The sequence below is a fragment of the Lupinus angustifolius genome, chromosome LG06 (genome assembly GCF_001865875.1).
Source record: "Lupinus angustifolius cultivar Tanjil chromosome LG06, LupAngTanjil_v1.0, whole genome shotgun sequence".
In the NCBI taxonomy this organism is placed as follows: domain Eukaryota; kingdom Viridiplantae; phylum Streptophyta; class Magnoliopsida; order Fabales; family Fabaceae; genus Lupinus; species Lupinus angustifolius.
In genome coordinates, this window is record NC_032014.1 from 9541001 (window position 1) to 9561599 (window position 20599).

The following is a 20599-nucleotide window of genomic DNA, read 5'->3' on the forward strand; positions in this document are numbered from 1 at the left end:
CACGGCTGTCGATTTAGTTGGGTCCAGAAGAGATAAAAAAGGAAATAGTGATTTTGTAACCGATTTATAAAAAGTTACATTACTTTTGTAATTAATACAAAAGGTGCATTGCTACAATAAATTTATGGTCAAATTACACCACCTGAGTAAAAATGTCTCATATAATGATTAAAAAGTAAATGTAATCATATATGAAATCATGATGTCATGAACTGAAAAAAAAATTACCAGTCAAAATTGTTTTTTATGAAAAAGATTGTATCTTCTAAAACAACATAACATGGATTATGACTTTAAACCTTAAGTTGTTTGTAACATGTTGTGTCATTGTATCATTGTCATAATTGAGTAAAAAATGATAACTCGAGCATGAGAATAAGTTAATGAATCAAGATCTTCTATGATGCGAGAAAATCTAATATTAAATGATCTAGTATTAGATGAAGATTATGTCACATGTCTCTCAAGAAATTTAACAGTCTAAATATTAAATTATTTATGAATAAAAAATTATAATTCATTACACTCATTTTTACCTTAAATTCCATGCTCCAAGTTAATGATGATAGCCTCATGTGGGTAGAAAATGAGAGTAACTGATTGCCCTATTAGTCATATTCTTAGATATTCAGAAAACCCAAACCCCAAGCCCACATGCACGCACTGCATTGGGTTTTATGTTTCCTAAGAGCATTAAAGGAATGCACAAACATGCATTAATTTGCTTATTTTAAAGTTCCCTCATCCCCATAATGTTAAGATTATTCAATACTTGAAGAACTCGATAAATAATATCAAAATCAAATACAATTTCATTCAAGTATTTATATTATTTTCAAAATTAATTTTTTACCATAAATTTGATTTCAATTCCAATAAGTGAAAAAATGTGAGACTTGGAATAAACCCAATACATGCATGGCAGGTATAATGTGACTTATCAGAAAAAAGAACATTGTACTTTTACCATTAGTCAACGGATTCATCAATTAGAACAAATAATAAGAAGAAATGTGCACATTGGTTAATTGGCCGCGTCATCAACAAAAAATGTGAATCCTCTTAGTGCACTTGAAATAAATGATTTATAAATTAAATAGGGAGACAAATTATAAATACAACTAATTGAATATATGTATATATATGATCCACAACTATAAGCCTTTGGAACCAGGAAGATCAATCCATTGCAATTGGATTTCAACTTCACCACGTTTCACATTTTGCAATCTAAGAACAATATCTTGGACAAATTTGCCATCGTTATAAACAATGCAACTATCCTCTGCCAAACAATTATTCCTGGTTGGATGTATTATACTGATTATTGTACCATTTTGGAGGTCTTGAGTCTTCGTTTTTAATGCTTCTATAAATGGTGTTATGTCACATTCTGCATATCCCATTTTGTCATCTTTGCTAAATGTGTCGTGGTCATACACGGTCTGCATGGATGCAATTATATATAACATTTAATTACAAATATTTGATGCAGTGAAAATGATATATGAAAGATTAACAAAAAAAACATAGGAGCATTGTTAAATCAAATATGTTGTTTGCAATGACTCATTTTAATGGGTCGAGCATTTTTCTAGATAACAATAATATAACTTATTGACTTAGACTGATGTAAATGAATCGAGATAGAGAACCAATACTCTCAAGTAGATACAAAGATGATCAATAACATGTTTGGCATGAATTCACCCAGTTGTAAAAGAAATGCATTCAACAGTATATTGTTAGTATTTCTCTATAAACACACATACCAGTAAGAATGGAGAAAGTGGATAAGTAACAGAAAGCGTAAGGTCTTCGTTCCACTCGGGATTAACATTTTTTTTAATCATACGAGTCTTGAGTTTCTGGCAACACATACAAGTAACATAGAATTAACATTAATCAAGCATATAATCACAAATGCAATGTGTATCAAAGTTTGAGAAAATATAGATGGATTAATAAGAGTGACAAAGTTATTTGTACTCGAGACATACCTGTTTGCCCATTCTAACAACAACATAGGGATCGCTTTTATTGACATCCCGAACGACAAGGTTGATTCCACGCTTGATTCGAATCCTAAGAAGTCCGATGATATTTTCCATGAGAATTTTCCCTCCCATTTCTTTTATCCCTCTCCCTCTCCCTTTTGTATGAACATTCCATATGGCACAACAAGACATACAATTATTATTTTTATTAATATGATCAACGTCAAAAGGAAGGACTATGTTTGAAGAAAGAATGACTCAAAACATGTATATATAAATCATGCATAGGAGACAGGGGAACCGTTAGAATCCAGTTATGATGAATTGGATATGGTGTGCCCTTTTCATTTGCCTCCAAAGTGTTTTCATTGTTATTGGCATGTATAGAAAAATAAAGTTATTGACATCGGTTTTTGGTTGGTTAATTGATTAGTTTTGTGGAATGGACAGAACTTATGGCAACGTTTTCATTTTGAAAAAATAGGATTGAAAATTGCATTGACGTGTTCAACTCTCAATTAGCTTATCCGTAAATCACTCATCTTCACGTTACAATTTTATCTACAACCTGGCCCTTAAATATTAAAAACATGACATAATAGAATCTAATTTCAAGAAGAATACACAAATGTAAACTGAAAATTTGTGCCATAAGCATATATATCCCTCACTTGACTCTCATTACAATCCGAATATATTAACCTCATGCAAAACTGGGACTCATTCTAACATAACAAATTGTGCCACAGAACCTAATAATAGTACTGAAGTTTATAAATTGCCTTGCCTTGAAGGACAAAAGAATCATTATCATTTTTGCAGATACTCCTGTATGATTATCGTAAAACTAGAAACACTAAAATCAATCATCTCAAGGCCTATAAATAGGTAACCAGCATCATGATTCTTGGGTGTTCACCATTTACCCCACCCTCATATCTCGTGTTCACAATCATATACCCTACTGGAATAGCTTCCTCAACCTTTCTGCAGCCGAAGATGCCCTTTTGTTCGTCGGCTCAAGGACAAGGGCATATTTATAATCTGTAGAGGAAATTTTTTATTAGCCTGTAATTTAGAAATTTCTAAATTTTTCATATGATGTTTAATAACAACGATAGCAAAAGTAAAATGAAACACATTAATATGTTGTGTTCTAAATTGCACTTTGCAACTGCAATATCACGGTTTCGGGAGTCGACGCAACGACAATGTAGCTACAGCCGCAGTTTAAAACACTGATTGTCTAATACATAATCAATTTTTTTTATCCGAGACCCTCAAAATATTTGATAACACAACCTCAAAAGTCAAAACCCATTAATATGCAGTTGTTTAATGCTTGAACAATTGGAATATTTGATAATACCACCTCAAATTCCTCACAGAATTACATTGGGACAGTCCAATCTTGAGGAGAACATAATCTTTGAATCTCCACCCCAAACTAAAGAAGGAATACATAACACACATAAACTAGAAATCAGCTTAGTATTGGCATTGGGCAAGTCAACACACACCAAAGCTTTTGACTGACTCACTTTTAAGCTGTATATTTCTATTTGGGTAAATTTAGAAAAAGACGAATATGTGCATGAATTTACCAATAAGGAAACCAGTTGAATGATCACACTAGCGGTTAACAGGTTCCTTTTTTGTAAATAATACTAAATTGGTCTTCAAATAGCCCATTCAATTTTTTTTATTAAACGAATGATAAGAAAGATGCTCATAAATCTGAGAGAGAAAAGAGATCTTACCATCAATGGCTTCCTTGTAGTAACCTAGCATCTCTCTAGCTGTGCCTCTACGGAAATAGGCCTTCACATTCTGGGTAAAACATAGAAAATAGAGGGATGTTAGTAACTCGGTACAAAATTTCCCGGTTATCACTCGTGTAAATATACAATCAGCATGTGTACACAAATTAAACAATAGTATTAAATGTTATAGAAATTTTATGAATCCAAAATCCAAAGATTTAAACTGTGGCACCTAATCTCACAACTGGAAATGCACTTCAAATTACATATAAAGATTATATTTTAGTCTTCCGACAAAGTATACTTTCACTCCAAAGCCTTGATTTTCATATTACACGTATATTTGGAATAAAGATAAGCTTTTGCCAGTTTAGGATGAAAAAACCATCAGTCACAACAATACCGTACACTTATGAATACAAAGTTATTTTTGAAGACATGGGTCACCTTTTTGTCAAGGTCAATTGCTTTTGTACAATCCACCTCAGCTGGTACGTAACTGGTTGAGCAGAGAGAGAGAAAATTAGATGATGCTTTCAATTAACTTGACGAGAAAACTTGCAAGACACATTACCTCCCGAGTTCTAGATATGCTTGAGCCCTGTTACTGTAGTATGTTGCATTATTACCATTGAGCTTGATAGCATCTGTATAATACCCAATGGCTTTCTGCCACTGCTTATCTTTGTAGGCTTGATTTCCCTAAATTATAAGATTAAGGAGAACAAGCACAAAAGTGAGAACAATGATCAAAATATCATGTGGTTTATATTAAATGCAGAGAAATGCTCATGTAAACCATATCTTAGGCTCAATAATTAAACAACAAACACATCATGAAATTGCATGCAAGTGTGGAAATGATAATATATTCTTCTGGTGAACTCGAAACTTACAAAATGATAATGTCAAATTATCAAGATTGTTAAAAGGAACCAAACAAAATACAAAAAGGTTATATGATAGTTGCAGCTTTCTGAGAACAGTTTAGCAAAAAGCCTGATACATCAATCCAATTCCACCTTTGTTAGAATAGATAATAAACTCGAACAAAAGGACAATCAATTTACATCAATCCAATTCACGAGTTGCCTGCAATGCAACTGTCTACATTGCAAGAGAGGAGGGCAAAAAAAGGAAAGGTCATTAGTTCAGTAGTTAGTGCATATACCGTATGAATGTCCTTAGAAAAATCTTAAATAGCATACATCAATATTGGGCGGAATACATAGATCCACTGAATATGGGAAAAACAAAGTTGACATGAAACCTAAAGTCATAACAACAGTACCTTCTCTTTGGCAATTTCAGCGGATTCTTCCTTACTGACAACACTTTTTGATGATTTAGTGTTAGCAGCTATATCAGCTTGCTCTTGGAGAGTCGTATACATGGTTTGTAGTGTGTCCAGTAGAAAGCGGTCACCACCATGTCGAGCTATCAAGGACACTGAAACAGGATACTTGTCATAAAATCCTAATGGTATAGTGACCTGAAAGAATAAATCACCAGAATATAGATGAATGATGCATAAAAGTAAAACTCCATCATTAATAAAAACCAAACAGTCTAAATGCAATTGACACAGGAAATAAATATGTTCAAAATATCAAAATATATGGAAAAAGGAACAAATAACAGTATGGAAGTTTCATGAGGAATAGAATTTTACCTGGCAGCAGCCTGATATGCTAGCGATACTTAACAAACTAAAAGCACGGCTCTGATAGTCCTCAGATACAATCTCCTTCCTACCCAATTTAGGAGGAGGATCAGCTACAGTAGGGATCACCAAAATTCCTTCGTCCTTAAAAAACATCAACATGTATCAAACTTTAAACAGTTAGGTTTTATTCATATGAATATACATTTCTATAGCATTAGAGTGCATCTGACCCCACCGAGCCTATAAGAGGCTTTGTTGTTGTAATATACTTTTTCATAGAATAATTTTTTTACAACCATTGCAATGTACATTTAGTCACCATTTTTTCAAAATGTCCACTTCCCAGTTGGATGCATTTCAGAGTTTGCTTTCAAGTTCCGGGAACTTATTTAGATAGGTTCCTGCTCATTCAACCAATGTTTTGGTGATAATTTGCCATAATTTTCTTACATTCAGCAGAGCTTTTAACTCTTGAACAATCACACATGAAAAATCCTCCTAATACCTGCTCTCTAAATCTATGAAAGTGTGAATAGGCTCTTCTCTCATTTAAAAACAAAAGGAAAAGGAAGAAATTATAGAAGCTCAATCAGTAAACTATTTCAAGTACGGAATACTGTAAGGTAACAACGAAGAATTACAATACACAGCTTTAGAAGTTGCAAGCCAAATCAGAATGAGACAGAATGAAGATTGAGTTAAAATTAGAAGGGTTTAAAATACGAAATGATGTAAAATAAAATCATTACCTTCAAAAGTGAATTTATAGCAGCACGCATCTCACTTCTAACAGATTTGGAATTTTCAATCTCCACATCAGATACCTCCAACTTTTCATGCAATTGTGATGATACAGCAGCATGAAGATCAGGCTTTACTATGTTCAACCATTCATCGTGACTAAGTTTGAATTCATGTCTGTTCAAATAGATTAACAAAATAATCTATTAAAGGCTGGAATCGTCAACCATAGCACAACAACTATAAATTATGTGCACCAGCAATGAGAAACACTAATTGAAACAAAAATGTTATGACATGGTCAGCTGAAATTAGAACGAGCATTAATTGCAAGTTGTCAAATGTAAAACTCTAAGGACCAAATAAGAATGAAAATTAAAATGACAGATCGAAAAGTTTCACATTCTTGTCCATCCAGTGTTTTCCATAAGGTTACAAATTATAATAATATTTCCACACCACAAAAACTGACTAACCTTTGAAGGTATTGCATAATGTTAGCAAGTGATTTTAATGAAGATTTCAGTTCACCATTTGTTTTCTGGCCAGAGGACCCCTTCAAGCTAGGAACTTTAGAACTTATATAGTCCTCAAGATTTATATGCTTCAAAACTTGCCCTGAAGACAGCCGACATTGAACAAAAATTAATGGATTATAAGTTCAAGTCCAAAATAGAACTTAGTTGAAAAAACAAAGCACAGAAAATAAGGTAAGAGCTTTCAGTGATGATCGAAATAATATGGATTGTATCAAATTGCAAATCAGGACACATCAAAAGAACATACTTCCAAAAAGCTTCTCAGTGGCTTTGATCACCAACTCAGAACTCCTATCAAGAGGGACATTTAAATGTTGAAAACAATCATCTGCTATAATTATTTGTCGAGGATTCCGTTGGATAACAAACTTAGCTTGTATAAGTATATGACCAACACGACGCAAAATATTAGGATCTTTTGCAAACCAACCTGCAAAAAGTATTCGAGTTATAAAGATCTTAAAAACATTGCATATGACATAGTAAATAATAACATTCATTTAAAAAAACTATGATGCCACTGGCAATCAGCCAACTACAATTGAAAAAAGGTCCAACAGTTGGAGAACTTCTGTTTTTCCCTATCCATTATACTGCATAATAGACTAATCAGTTGACATATATAAATAAATTAGCCACTTAAACACAAAAGATTATAAATCAAACCAGAATTAGTAACTGGAGGATTTAATATTTATGCATTGACAGTGTAAAAGTTTTATGCACTATCAGCACATCATCTAACATTCATATGTTAAGTATAATTGACTCTTAAACAAAAGTAATACACATGAACCGTGGAAGATGTACTGACCGTATAAAAAACATCACACAAACAATGCATAAATATTAAATTCATAATTGAATTATTCATACCAACAGTGTCCAGACTAGTTGAAACAGGTATGATTCCATTATGAGAAACAGCACCATATGAAGGTCGAAATCCAAGAATGCCACTAAATCCAGCAGGCACTCTCACTCCTCCAACAGTATCAATACCTGTTATGTACAATGGTGCGAGAGTCAAGAACATATTCACATACTATAATATTAGAATATGGTGGATGTTAAACCAAAAGTTAAACCTATAAAAATCAACTGAAATCTTCTTACAGTGATGTGGCAACAAGAATGTAAATAAAAGAAAAACAACAATTTCAAGCAAGAATTATATTGCATGTCAACAAAAATGTTGACGTAGGTAAACAATGAAACCTCTGGATTTTCAATATGTTTAGAACAATAGAACACCTTTATGAATGTCTTCAAAATTAATTCAAACTGTAAATTAAATGCATGCTGTTGATTCAAAAGACAAATTGGGAAACAAGGCATGCTGCCATGCACCAAGAAGAAAAATAGGCAACACTCTTGGTGCTAATAGGCTCACCTCAAAAAGAAAAAATAATGCCTATTCCTACTAAGTACCTAGGTAGTCAATCCCGGATAGCGGAGCGTAGCGGCCGACCCCAAAAACACTATAGCGGGTAGTGGGACAACCGCTACAACTAAGGAAAAAAAAATATCTAAGTAGTTTATAGCCTACATATATAAATACTAATATAGATCATATTAAAGACACATTCCTAATTAATAATCAAGATAAGAGTATTAAGGGTTCTAGAGCTGATCAAAGTTGGATGCCATAACAGAATTGTATCTCACGAAATTGAACTACACGAAGATGATGTCAATTGGGTTCAATCAGTTTGATAAAAGAATCAATAAAGAGATAATGGGGCAAAGAATCAGGGACTAAGAAATTTTTTTAAGGAAAAGATGGAGAATGTTTGTGAATTAGGAAGCCTTGCAATTTTGTTCTATGCTCATGAAGAACATATAAGCAATTGAACATGTGAACTAGAATTTGGAAGAAGAAAGGTATAACCAATTAAAAATCACATGGCCTAGGAAAATCAATGTGTTAAGTAGAAGGGAAAGAATGGGAGGTTAAATTACCTAAAACCCTAGTGAAAAACCAGCCACCTATTAAAAAGAGGAGCAAAAAATACTTTTCTTCTATAAAATTAGGGTTCCACTCGCAATAAAACATGTAGCGGGTCATGATCCGCTATTTGCCCTGCGATGTTGCCGCTATTTGACCTGCTACAGGCGCTACGGCCATATGCACCGCTATCCACTGTGGCGTCGCGGGTAATGGTCGAAACACTGCTACAGTCCGCTATTGTGGCGCTATAGTGCGCTATTGACTACCTAGCTAAGTACTAACCATCCATTAGATCTTTCACTGATCAAAGTCGGCATCTAAAAGTGTAGTTGGCATCAATTCTACTACTAATATATAAAGAAAACAAACTTGATAAAAACTTATAACACGCCAGTCCTGCTATTGGGTTATCATGGCTTTGCAGAAGACCTTAATCCAACAATAAATTTTACACACACTTGTCAAAAAGATAAAAACCAATTTCCTATAAACCATCTTTAATATCATCGACAAGTGGCATTATTCCATACGTATGTTCGGAAATACAAACAACGATGATGATAAAAGATATCAAGAAGCTCACCCAATGAGAAATCAACCAAATTAGCAGCTACTGCCACAGCAGCACCACTAGAGGAGCCCCCAGGTACTCGAGCAGGCACAGCAGGATTCGTTGGTGTTCCATAATGCTTGTTTTCGCCACCGATACTGAGAACAAAGAATGTCCAAAACAATCATTTTTTTCTCAAATAAATCAGAGGAAATTAAAGTCACATTAAACCCAACATGCACCAGTGCATATCATTTACACTCCTTATCATGCTGCAAAGAAGTGGAAAATGTTACAAGGTTCTATTTAGTACTCTTTAGAGGGCAATCCTATTTGGTCATATTACTAAACTGTATGAGTTTAAGTATATAGTTTTTTTCTAGAAGCATCTTTTTCTTTGGAATTGTGGCCAGGTGTTTATCTTTCAGTATCCCAGTTGCTTAACTTCAACAATCAGCACGTAACTCTTTAACAGATATTAGTATTTCTGTTAGCAATGAACACAAAACTTACAACACACTTGCCACCAACCCAAAGCCCACAAATTTTATCGACATGACACTTCGAAAATAAGCCTATCAGAGAAGCCTATGAAAATAAGGCCTATTTAACTTTTAAAAAAACATGTTGAATAAGTGTTTCATTAAACTGTTTAAGCAAGCATGCCATAAAATTATATAGAAAATGGGTGGTCTAAACAAAGAAAAACGAGCCCAAATGAAACTAACCCATATGCCAGTTCATCCACAACCGTCGTTCCAACACAGGTAGCACCTCCTTCGACAAGAGCAGAAACCACTGGAGAGGTGGAAGAAGCAGGTTCGTGTGTCTTTTCCCACTCAGGATGCCCAAATGTAGAGACATGTCCTTCTATGTTGAATCTGATAACCATATCACAATATTATTACTTTTTCAAAAATTATCTGGTTTAACTTAGAGGAACCCATTGCACCAATAACAACTGTAAATTTGCGAAACAAACTGCATACATATCAAAGTAGTTCAGTTCCACATGTAAATAGAAACTCAATAACAGTAACTAATATGAACACTTCCAAAGAACCTCACACACCATATGAAAAAAATACATTTTTTTACATGTTGTGGGCTTAAAATCAAAACCCCTTGATTAAAAAGAACAAGTACTGAAGTAAGAAACAAACCCATGTATATTAAACTAGTTCCACATGCATATAGAAACTCAATAACATAAATAAAATTACCAAACCAATTCCACCACCACAAAAAAAAACACTTTTTTCACATAGAGTGGGTTTAAAATTGAAAACCCATGATAGGGAAAAAACTAAGTATTGAACAAATAAACAAACTTACACAAATTCTTCAACAGAACCTCACACCCCACGTAAAAAAATTAAATTTTTATACATGTGGTAGGGTTAAACTCAAAAACCCATGATAAAAAAGTAGCCAGAATGCAATAGAATCAAGAATATAGAAAAGGGGGGTTAAAGAATACATACAAGTCGGAGATTGCGAAAGTGAGTGAAGTAAGAGGGTGAGGGGCTTTAGGAGGAGCAGGTTGAGGAGGAGGAAGAAGTTGAAGTTTGTGAATGAAAGCCCCAAAATCAAGTTTGATTGTTTTCTTCAGTTTTCTTGAGATGAGTATAATTCCAGCTAAACCCAGACCAAGCAAAACCCATATATTTGTTGGCTGAGAAGCCATGTTTGTTAGTGTTATTTGGAGGCAAAGGTTGAAACCTAGAAGAATACGAGAAACAAAGTTGAAGGAACAAGATAAATACTACTCAACTAGAGAGATGGATAGATAGGATTAGAAGAAAAAAGATTTAGCTGCTAATTATTTTGGTGAAAATTGGATAATATTTATGCGTTGGTCCTCTTGCTTTCTCTTCTTTTCATTCACACCCGCCGCCTCAGCTTCTCTTTTATTATTTCCTATCTACTTCTAATGTTTTTTTTGTAAGGGATGGATTCACTTATTTCAAAAGTAAGTTTTTTAATTTTATTTTATATCATAACTATTAATTTTAGGAAAATTCAACGGTTTAAATTAGTGAGTAAATTCAAACTATTAGATATTCCTAAAATTGATCACTAAGATGAAAGTAAGGGGATCCATACTTTTTTTTAATACTAGGGAGGATATCCCCTTAAATAAATTTACTACATAGACTTAAATAAGTATTATTGTTTTTATGTTTTTGTTACCTTAGTTTTATAGAAGCTCATGTTGTTCAATGAGTTACCTAGTAAGAAAAACCTTCGTACAAGCCTCAAATATCCTTTATTTTTTAGAAGCTTATGGATGGTATTTTATATATATATATATATAAGATTAAGTATTACTTGTTGTTTTCAGGAAAACAACCCTGAATTTTTTTAACTTAATAAACTTTATATTGATAGTTTCATAAATAAAAGTTATATAGATATGAATTAAAAGTTAAAAGTTTACCAAAAAAAAAAAGATTAAACTCTAAATTTGAAATTATAAAATTTATTATAATTAATGACAAATATATTTCAAAGATATAATAGTACAATTAGAATAAAATATAAGTTGGAACTTGGAAATACAAATTTATATTGAAATTAGAATGTTAGAAGACGAAATAGATTTCTAAATATTAATCCTTTCATAACGTTATTATTATTTAATTTAAGGATTTAATATATATACACTAATAGTGTAAGTATTTTTATATTGTCAGTAAATTATCCATCAATAATTTTTAAACTATAAGTGTATCAATTTTAAATTCTTAATTTAATAAGTTTGATGTCATAGATTAACACTTCTATACTTCATATATATATATATATATATATTGGAATCATGTTAATTAGGAAATAGATGCGTAAAGTATATTTTAAATTTTGTTTTTATTATGAAATAAATATCCCTTCAAGAGGTAAGTTATCTTCTCCAATCATTAAAATTATGATATGTATCATATTTAATTAATTTGTATAAAAATATTTCTAAATATTTTATTCTCTTTTATTATTCTTAATAAGAGAAAAATAAATATGACAAAATTATGTCAACTTAATATCAATTCCAAAAATAAAAATAGTGGATGATTGAGTACATGTGTATAAATATTTATACCATCAATGTATAGATTTTACACTCATAATAATATTAATATTGCTAACATTATCACAGGTGTCATACTCATTATTTCAATTCAATAAATTTAAATATTATTAATGTTATAAATAAAAATTATATAGATAAATTTAATGTTATAAATTACATGAATAAGATGTAAGTGTAAAATATAAATTCTTACTAAATACAAGTTTTTGCAAACTTTCACCATTGGTAAGAATTTGTGTTTCTAACTTACATCATATCTTATTGTCTATTTAACATTACACCTACCATTATCATTAACAATAATTTTATATTTCCCATTTTTTAACATTTTAATTTATACTATATAAATTTTATTTATAGAATGATATTAATTTATAATATTACATTTATTGCATTAAAAATGTAGGTTAACAAACATAATATAGCCTCTCAAAATTAGTAAAGATGTGAAATGAATTTTAATGAATTAAATTAAAACATAATTTTTTTCATAAAGTTTGTTCGTGTTCCATCCTAGTACACGATATGTCTTAGTTTGACAAATTCGCAAGGATTCAGTCATTTACTAGACATAGATGATCCGATCCTTAGCGAGCATTGATCATGCCCACACTACCGACCAATAATTTAGATAAAGGACAGAGTTGATTAGACAAATCCTAGATTGCAGCATAAGGCATTACAATCTCCTACTATTTGATTGTCATGCCACATGTATAAGACTGACACACTGTCTGAACAGAATAGACCTCTACCAATGCGTGTGACGCCTACAACTTGTGTGACTTTCTGTCATATGACAATAACATACCTAGTATACGACTACGAGGTTTTCTCCCCTCATTATAACTTGCCTCAAGTTGAATGCGTTTTCATTCAACTTTTTCTTTCTCACTCATATTTTCCGTCGATACATTTCCAGCAAACTTCTTCCCCTTTCTTTCCGTGACACTAAGAATTGGCACAGACAGCCAAATTGTGGGAATTCCGAGAACTGACATTGGTAGTCAGTATTGAGGGGGAAAAATTGGCACGGGTAGCCAAATTGTGGGCATTTCGAGAACTAACATTGATAATCAGTATTGTGGGAAGAGAATTGGCACTGTTAGCCATATTGTGGGAATTTCGAGAATTGACACTAGTAGTCATATTGTGGTGAATGTATTGGAGATCGGTATAGTACTCGATAATAGAAATCTGAGTTGTTTTATCTTGGGGACAGCGTGGTTAATAGTCTGCTTACACATTTTGGACAGTGCCACGAAACGTCTTAAAGAGAGCGACCTGATCGTGACTCAGCCAATAAATATTATTTCGTGTCATTTATAATTGTTGCAAGCCACGGTAACAACAAGAGGTATAGTAAGTAATTGACCACACCCATCCAAGAGACACTAACAAATGCAAATCTATATGAATGACGTTGTTTCTTCATTTAGTCCACAACTATATTCCCTGTGATCATAAGATAGCTAAATCTCACAACTCCTTCTGCCATGACTCTTATGGAAGGTTAAAAACAAATTTGTATTTTATGAGAATCGCAACCTATGTATGAAAGTTTCATGAAATGTTTTTAATAACAAATGGACCATGTTAGGTATATTGATTTGATGATGACATGGCAGAGGTGATAAGCGATGGAAACATGATGATCTGTCCACAAAATTTCATGTCTTTATGTCTGAAATCAATCATATCCTACCAAATATTATAAAAATGTTATTGTATATTTTTTATTTTTTTTTCCATGTAAGTGTCAACTTTCAGTTAGTTTGGAACACAATGAGATACAGGAAATAGGACAGTTAATCCTTATTAGTAAGGGATGAAGGTGTAGTAGCTTCAATGAGATTCGTGCAATGGGGTAAGGGTTGTGATGTTGGTGGCATCAATGGGAGGTGATGGTCAAGGACAAAATTAAATTATTATCCTACTTGCTTCTAATTTAATTCTTTTAAAATGTAGACAATATATTAATCATGAAAAGGGACGAGGTAACAATATAAATTTAGTTTATCTTATTGGCTAATCAAATCACGAATTGGGATAGTATGAAATATTTTATCCCCGTGGTCTTGAATACTAAATAAAGTATTAAGTTGGTAGTTAGGGATAAGATAAACATCATATGATAAAAATGATGATTAGAAATGAGTTTGATAATTATTGCGAAAGCGTAAAATGAATATTATTATGACTTTTCATTCATGATCGAGGCATGAAAAACCTTATTTATAGTACATGAATGATAATAAATTTACTTAACTAACTAACAAAAGTGTAAAACGTGTTAAAAGTGTAAAACGTGTCATTTTCTATCTAGTTAATTGATTAACTATAGTGTTAATCGATTAATATTTACTCAGTTAATCGCTTAACCGTTATTGTTGTTGTCTTATTTCTACTTAGTAGCTTTGTTTTCCAATCCTCAAGCTTGAGGGTAAATGTCAATGACTCCAGCTTAATAATTCGATTTGATATCATAACAACGTGATGAATCAGAATCTCGGTCCTAATATGATTGGATTTTCTCAATCAGTTGATTATTTTCTTGGTCAGAAATCTTAACCATATTCCCATCGAATCTCATGGTTTTACATTATTGGAGGATTCTTTAATACTAAAGAACCCAATAAATTGCATATCTTCTTGTTCTCTGTCCAAGAAATTGCATCTCATTGTAGTTGTGCTTTGTTGTTTCTTAGCACTAAATGGAGGTTATCCGTTTTTCATTGATTGATTATGGTGTTGTTGTTTACTCCCTTGATGGGGATTAGTATAAGAAACCATTTGTGGATGTACCAAAAGCTGAGAACTTTGAGGATTTGTGAGGCTTTGATGTTGCTGCTGCAAAAGGTTTTCCTTCATCTTTCAAGTAGTATGTTTCAAGCATTTTAATAGCCTTCTAATATATTTCATTGTTGTCGTGACTTTGCAGATCTTCAATCTTCTCCAATCCTTCAGCATCATCTTTCATTTGAGCATAAAAATTAACATTTCTAGTGTTATCTAAGTACTTCTCTGCTTCTCCCACCTTCAAAATATTCTCTAAGCCTTCCAAACAGACGGTGATGATTCTTGGGTTGGAGCAAATAAGTAGCTCACAAAGAGGCTTTATGCAACCCTGACTCACAAAATACTTCAATTTTCTCTCTTCACAAACTTCTCCGCTTCATGTTAATTTGTTGACGATGATTCTTTGTTGAATATTGGAAGAGAAATATAATAATAATAGTAAAGAATGCGCAGCAGTGACCAAAGTCTTCAGGATGAAGGTTCTGATACCATACTGCGAAAGCGTAAAATGAATATTATGATGATTTCTCATTTATGATCAAGGCATTAAAAGCTTTACTTATAGTATATTAATAGGTAACAAACTTACCTAACTAACTAACAAACTAATAAACACATGTTGTAAAACAATTTCAACATGTGTTAAATGTGTAAAACGTGTCATTTTCTACCCAATTAATCGATTAACTACACAATTAATCAATTAACTGTTATTGTTGTTGTTTTGTTGATGCTTGATAGCTTTGTTTTCCAATAATAACTAGCAAGTTACCCGTGCATCAGCACGGGGCAATACTTCTTTGCTGCAAGATTAATAACACATATTACATATACATTTATATAGGTAAGAAACACATGTCACTCGTGTATTCGTATTGTTAAGAGCACACATTTGACTCGTACATTCGCATGGCTAAAAACACACATATTATCTGTATATTCGCATTACTAAGAAAATACATGTTACTCATGCATTCACATAGTTAAAACACACATATTACTCATACATTTACATTATTCATAATACACATCTTACCTGTATATTTGCATGTTCAAACACGTAAAGAAAATAAATGACAATTTTTAATTTGAATTTTCTAATGGAAATAGCAAACTGAAAGTCTGAAACACGATACCATATTATTTTTATTAAAATAAATATTTTAAAATTTATAGAAAATGAAATGATTTTTTCAATTTTAAATACAATTTTTTAATGAAAAAATGGAAATCAAATCATTATACTAATTTGAGTTTTTTTATTAAAAATATATTTAAAAGTTATAAAAAACTTCAATTTGGAATTTGATTTTTTTTAATTATAATAGAGAAAATTTAAAATTCAAAGAATCTGAAATATTAAAATTCTGTAGGAAAAATGTCACAAAACTTTGATGAGGTAAAAAATACAATTATTCTTAGATTAATAGTAAACATATACATAGATTAATGTAAATAAATAGTTTGGATGTGAAAAATGATTTCAATATCATCTAATGTTCAGTGTCTATTGCATTTTAACATAACAAAAACCAAACGCTAATTAGTATTAAATTATTAACATATAAAATATATAAAAAGTAAGAATAATGTGGGAAGGTACATAGTAATAACATAGAATATTTTAGGTGAGGAAAAAATGTGAGAATGAAGTGACATATGGCATGAAGGTGAAAATTTGAGGAGGAAGTGACATGTGACATGAATGAGTTTTTTTTTATTTTTTAATTAATAACATAGAACATTTTAGGAGGGGAAGATGTCAGGAGGAGGTGACATGTAGCATGAAGAGAAAAAATGTGAGTAGAATGTGACATGTGATATGAAGGAGTTTTTTTTTGTTTTTTTATTATATTGTTAATAGATATTACACAAACTAAATGTAAATGACAAACTTGTCATTAAGCTGTAATTAATATAATTTATAATAATGCAAATATTAGTTTTATCAATTCGTTAACTTTTTTGTTTTGCTAAGAAGAAATCATGTTGTGCGACACTCTAAGGGTTGGTGTGAGGGTTGTATGGTAGGTTATAGGAATAATGACCTTCTCTATTGTTGAAAATACAAATACATATTTTTCCATTTGTTTTTAACGGTAAAAGTGTAGTTCATTGTAATTAAAAAGATAAATATATTATTGAAAATTGTATTTTCCTTTGTTTTTTGAAACATATACCTCTCTATTAATATAGACGACTATAGACATTTGTGGAGTCATTGACTTGTAAAAGGTAAGGAGACATTCGGTGGCGGAAGCATATTGGAAGACACAACAAGACATCAACATAGTTAATTAATTAATTGGGTAAGTATTAATCGATTAACAGTATAGTTAATCGATTAATTAGTTAGAAATGACACGTTTTACATATTTAACACATGTTGAAATTATTTTACAATATGTGTTTATTAGTTTGTTAGTTAGTTAGGTAAGTTTGTTATCTATTCATGTACTATAAGTAAGACTTTTCATGTATTGATCATAAATGAAAAATCATCATAATATTCATTTTACGCTTTCGCTATGCCACTTTTAATGATTGGTCAAAAAAATATTTTATTATTAAATTTTAGAGTAAATTACACTGACAGCCTCTGAATTTTAGTGAAATTACACAAACTACCTCTAACATTTTTACACCTACACAAACCTCCCCTAATTTTTATACTTTCATTACACTGACCACCCCTGCATAAGAAATAAGTGTAATATTTAAAAAAAATGTGATAAACGCAATTAAGTTAAACAAAACATGATATATTGTGGAGACAATTCCAAATAATATATGAATCAATATTTCTTTATTATTTTTGGTTCGTTACACTATATTATAAGAGCGATTTAAACAATATTTTTTTAGAATTGTTGATGCATTTTGTAACAAAAAATAATAAAGATATATTGATTTGTATATTATTTAGACTTGTCTACACAATATTTTGTTTAACTTAATTGCATTTATTACATTTTTTATTTAAAATATTACATTTATTTCTTATACATGGCTGGTCAGTGTAATGAAAGTATAAAAATTATGAAAGGTTTGTGTATGTGTAGAAAAGTGAAGGGTGGTTTGTGTAATTTCACTAAAACTCAGGGAGTATCAGTATAATTTACTCTAAATTTTAAACTTAAATATATATTTTTTAACCAATTAAAAAAAATAACACATCGACATACTCGTACAACATATATTTACATTTGGGTTGTACGGTTGAAACTCTCATGAAGAGTTCTTTGCATTGTGAAGGTTACAAGTGTGTGTGAAGCTTGGACATTTATAGTTCAAGGAATCTTATGTCGACCACTTAGGACTTAACTTAGCTCAACGAGTTTTGATAGAAAGGCTTATGGCCTATCACTAGTAGCAATGTCATTTTCTCTATCCATGCTATCCTCATTTTTAGTTATTTATTTATTTTTGTTAGAGAATAAAATATCTTATAATATAAGGAGATAACTTATTTTTTATAGCCACTAAAATTATAACATTTATTATATTTAATTATTTTCTATAAAAATATTTTTAAAATTAAACAAAACAATTACTTTTACTGGTTGAAGGAGAATATTTCTTTTTATTATACCATTGTACTCATTGTCTTATTCACTTTGTCATCAAATAACTTTATTGTATTTCTATTGATTTTTAGAATTCATTTTACTGTAAATATTTTTTGAAAAAAATGACTTTTGATTACTTCTTGATTTAGGCATAAAGAAATATTCCATTTGCACCCTAAAAAATCTTATTTGCATCCAATTTGTTATCTTCTTGGTGTCCTTCGTCTTACCATAATCCTATATCCATAGACTATAATTAAGACCGGAAACGAGTCGAACCAGATCTCAACTTGATTTAGTTAGATAAGAATTGACTCAGCTCGAAACTCGACTCGAGTTCGATACAAATTATTTTTTAACTCGAATTTGACTCGATTAAAGTTCGCGAATTGTTCGGTTCAGTTCGAATGATTCATTTGGACAACTCAAATAATTAATTAAGTTTTTAAAAATACTTCAAAAAGTTTTTTATATATAAATCTATTTTATATATATATATATATATAACAATATAAATATAAAAAATAATGTATGGTTCATAATAGTTATATATATATATATATATTAATATATATAAAAACTATCGAGCAAGCTTATGAACCTAACGAGTCGAAATATATCCAATTCAAGTTCGACTTCTTTATTTAACGAACTTAATTTACAGCTCAATTTCAGCTCATTTGGTTCATGAACTAAGTTTATCAAGCAAATAATGAATCAAATTTTGAACAAATACCGAGTTGGTTCGATTCATTGTCAGTCCTAACTACAATCATATTTTATCCTTTTACGACTGAATAAACTAAAGTGTTAATTTAGATCCTCTTCAACATTTGTTAGTTTTGAATCAATTATTGCTTGTCACTATTAGATGTAACATTATCTCCAGAGTAAGGTTAGGTGGTGATTCAATCACAAACAAAAGAGTGGGTAGTGATATCATAAGTTATCAAAAAAGTGTGGTAGTAGGCTATGCTGAAGGGGTTATAAGATGGAACTATGGCTAGAAGATATTAAAAGGATTTGTGTGAGTAAGGTTTTTTAGAGTGTACTTCAAAATTGTTTTTTTCAACTACTATATTTATTTTTGAAATTCAGTTTACTTCTTTTAACTTTGAAGCCAAGTTTATAACTTATTTATTGATAACCATGGCTGCAAATTGTATGGTGCTTATAAAAGGATGTGATTTCTTGAAACAACCATCTTTAGGCATTTTTATTTATGAAGATAATACAAATTTAGTATATTGTGATATTTATTTAAGAAGTGATTTGAATAACCAGTGTTATTAATATTGTACCGATTATCAAACCAGTTAAGGTATTGATATAATAGTATAACGATTCAATCAATGGTTACTAATTAAACTGGATATTGACAAAATTAGATATACATATATAATATATTAACATTAATGTTGAAAAATCAATAGAAAACAATTTTTTATTTTTAAATAAAAACTGGCCGATATGACCTATTTTAACAGATATGATTGCATGACCGGTATAATTATTATATCGTATCAATATTGAGACTAATTCACCGATTAACTGGTTGAACTGGCCGACACTAACCGGTTTTTATAACATTGCATTCAAGCAACAAAATTTTGAAAGATATGAATGCTATTAGATATGAAAAAAATATGTATTCACAATCACGTAAGAATTTTTATACTGTTATTATATTATCGACCCATCATTTTCAAGTCTTTTGAATATAAATAATGCAAATAATTGATAAATAATGTACTAATTGCATAAAATTTTTATACTATTAGTATACAAATATTACATTTATTAAATATTAATAGTAAGTATTTACAAACAATATTCATCACAACAATGCTTTGGAGAATTATTATACAATATCTTTTGATATAAACATGATACATGAACCAAAATATTAGTCTAGTGGTATAATATGGTGAACTAG

At 30.8% G+C, this 20599-nt stretch overlaps 2 protein-coding genes across 2 annotated transcripts; both read right to left on the reverse strand.

The window, feature by feature from the left end:
* LOC109349679 (protein C2-DOMAIN ABA-RELATED 4-like) lies at positions 1069–2492 on the reverse strand. The gene is made up of 3 exons (XM_019590584.1): positions 2001–2492; positions 1773–1868; positions 1069–1445 (listed from the first exon to the last, which is right to left on the reverse strand). Exons 1-3 carry the CDS (start codon positions 2187–2189, stop codon positions 1155–1157), a joined length of 576 nt encoding a protein of 191 aa, XP_019446129.1. The 5' UTR covers positions 2190–2492; the 3' UTR covers positions 1069–1154.
* LOC109349678 (translocon at the outer membrane of chloroplasts 64) lies at positions 2597–10997 on the reverse strand. The gene is made up of 13 exons (XM_019590583.1): positions 10692–10997; positions 9936–10088; positions 9241–9365; positions 7583–7708; positions 6954–7136; positions 6644–6785; positions 6176–6344; positions 5433–5567; positions 5052–5252; positions 4335–4462; positions 4208–4259; positions 3758–3827; positions 2597–3041 (listed from the first exon to the last, which is right to left on the reverse strand). The coding sequence occupies exons 1-13, from the start codon at positions 10892–10894 to the stop codon at positions 2959–2961; spliced, it is 1770 nt and encodes a 589-aa protein (XP_019446128.1). The 5' UTR covers positions 10895–10997; the 3' UTR covers positions 2597–2958.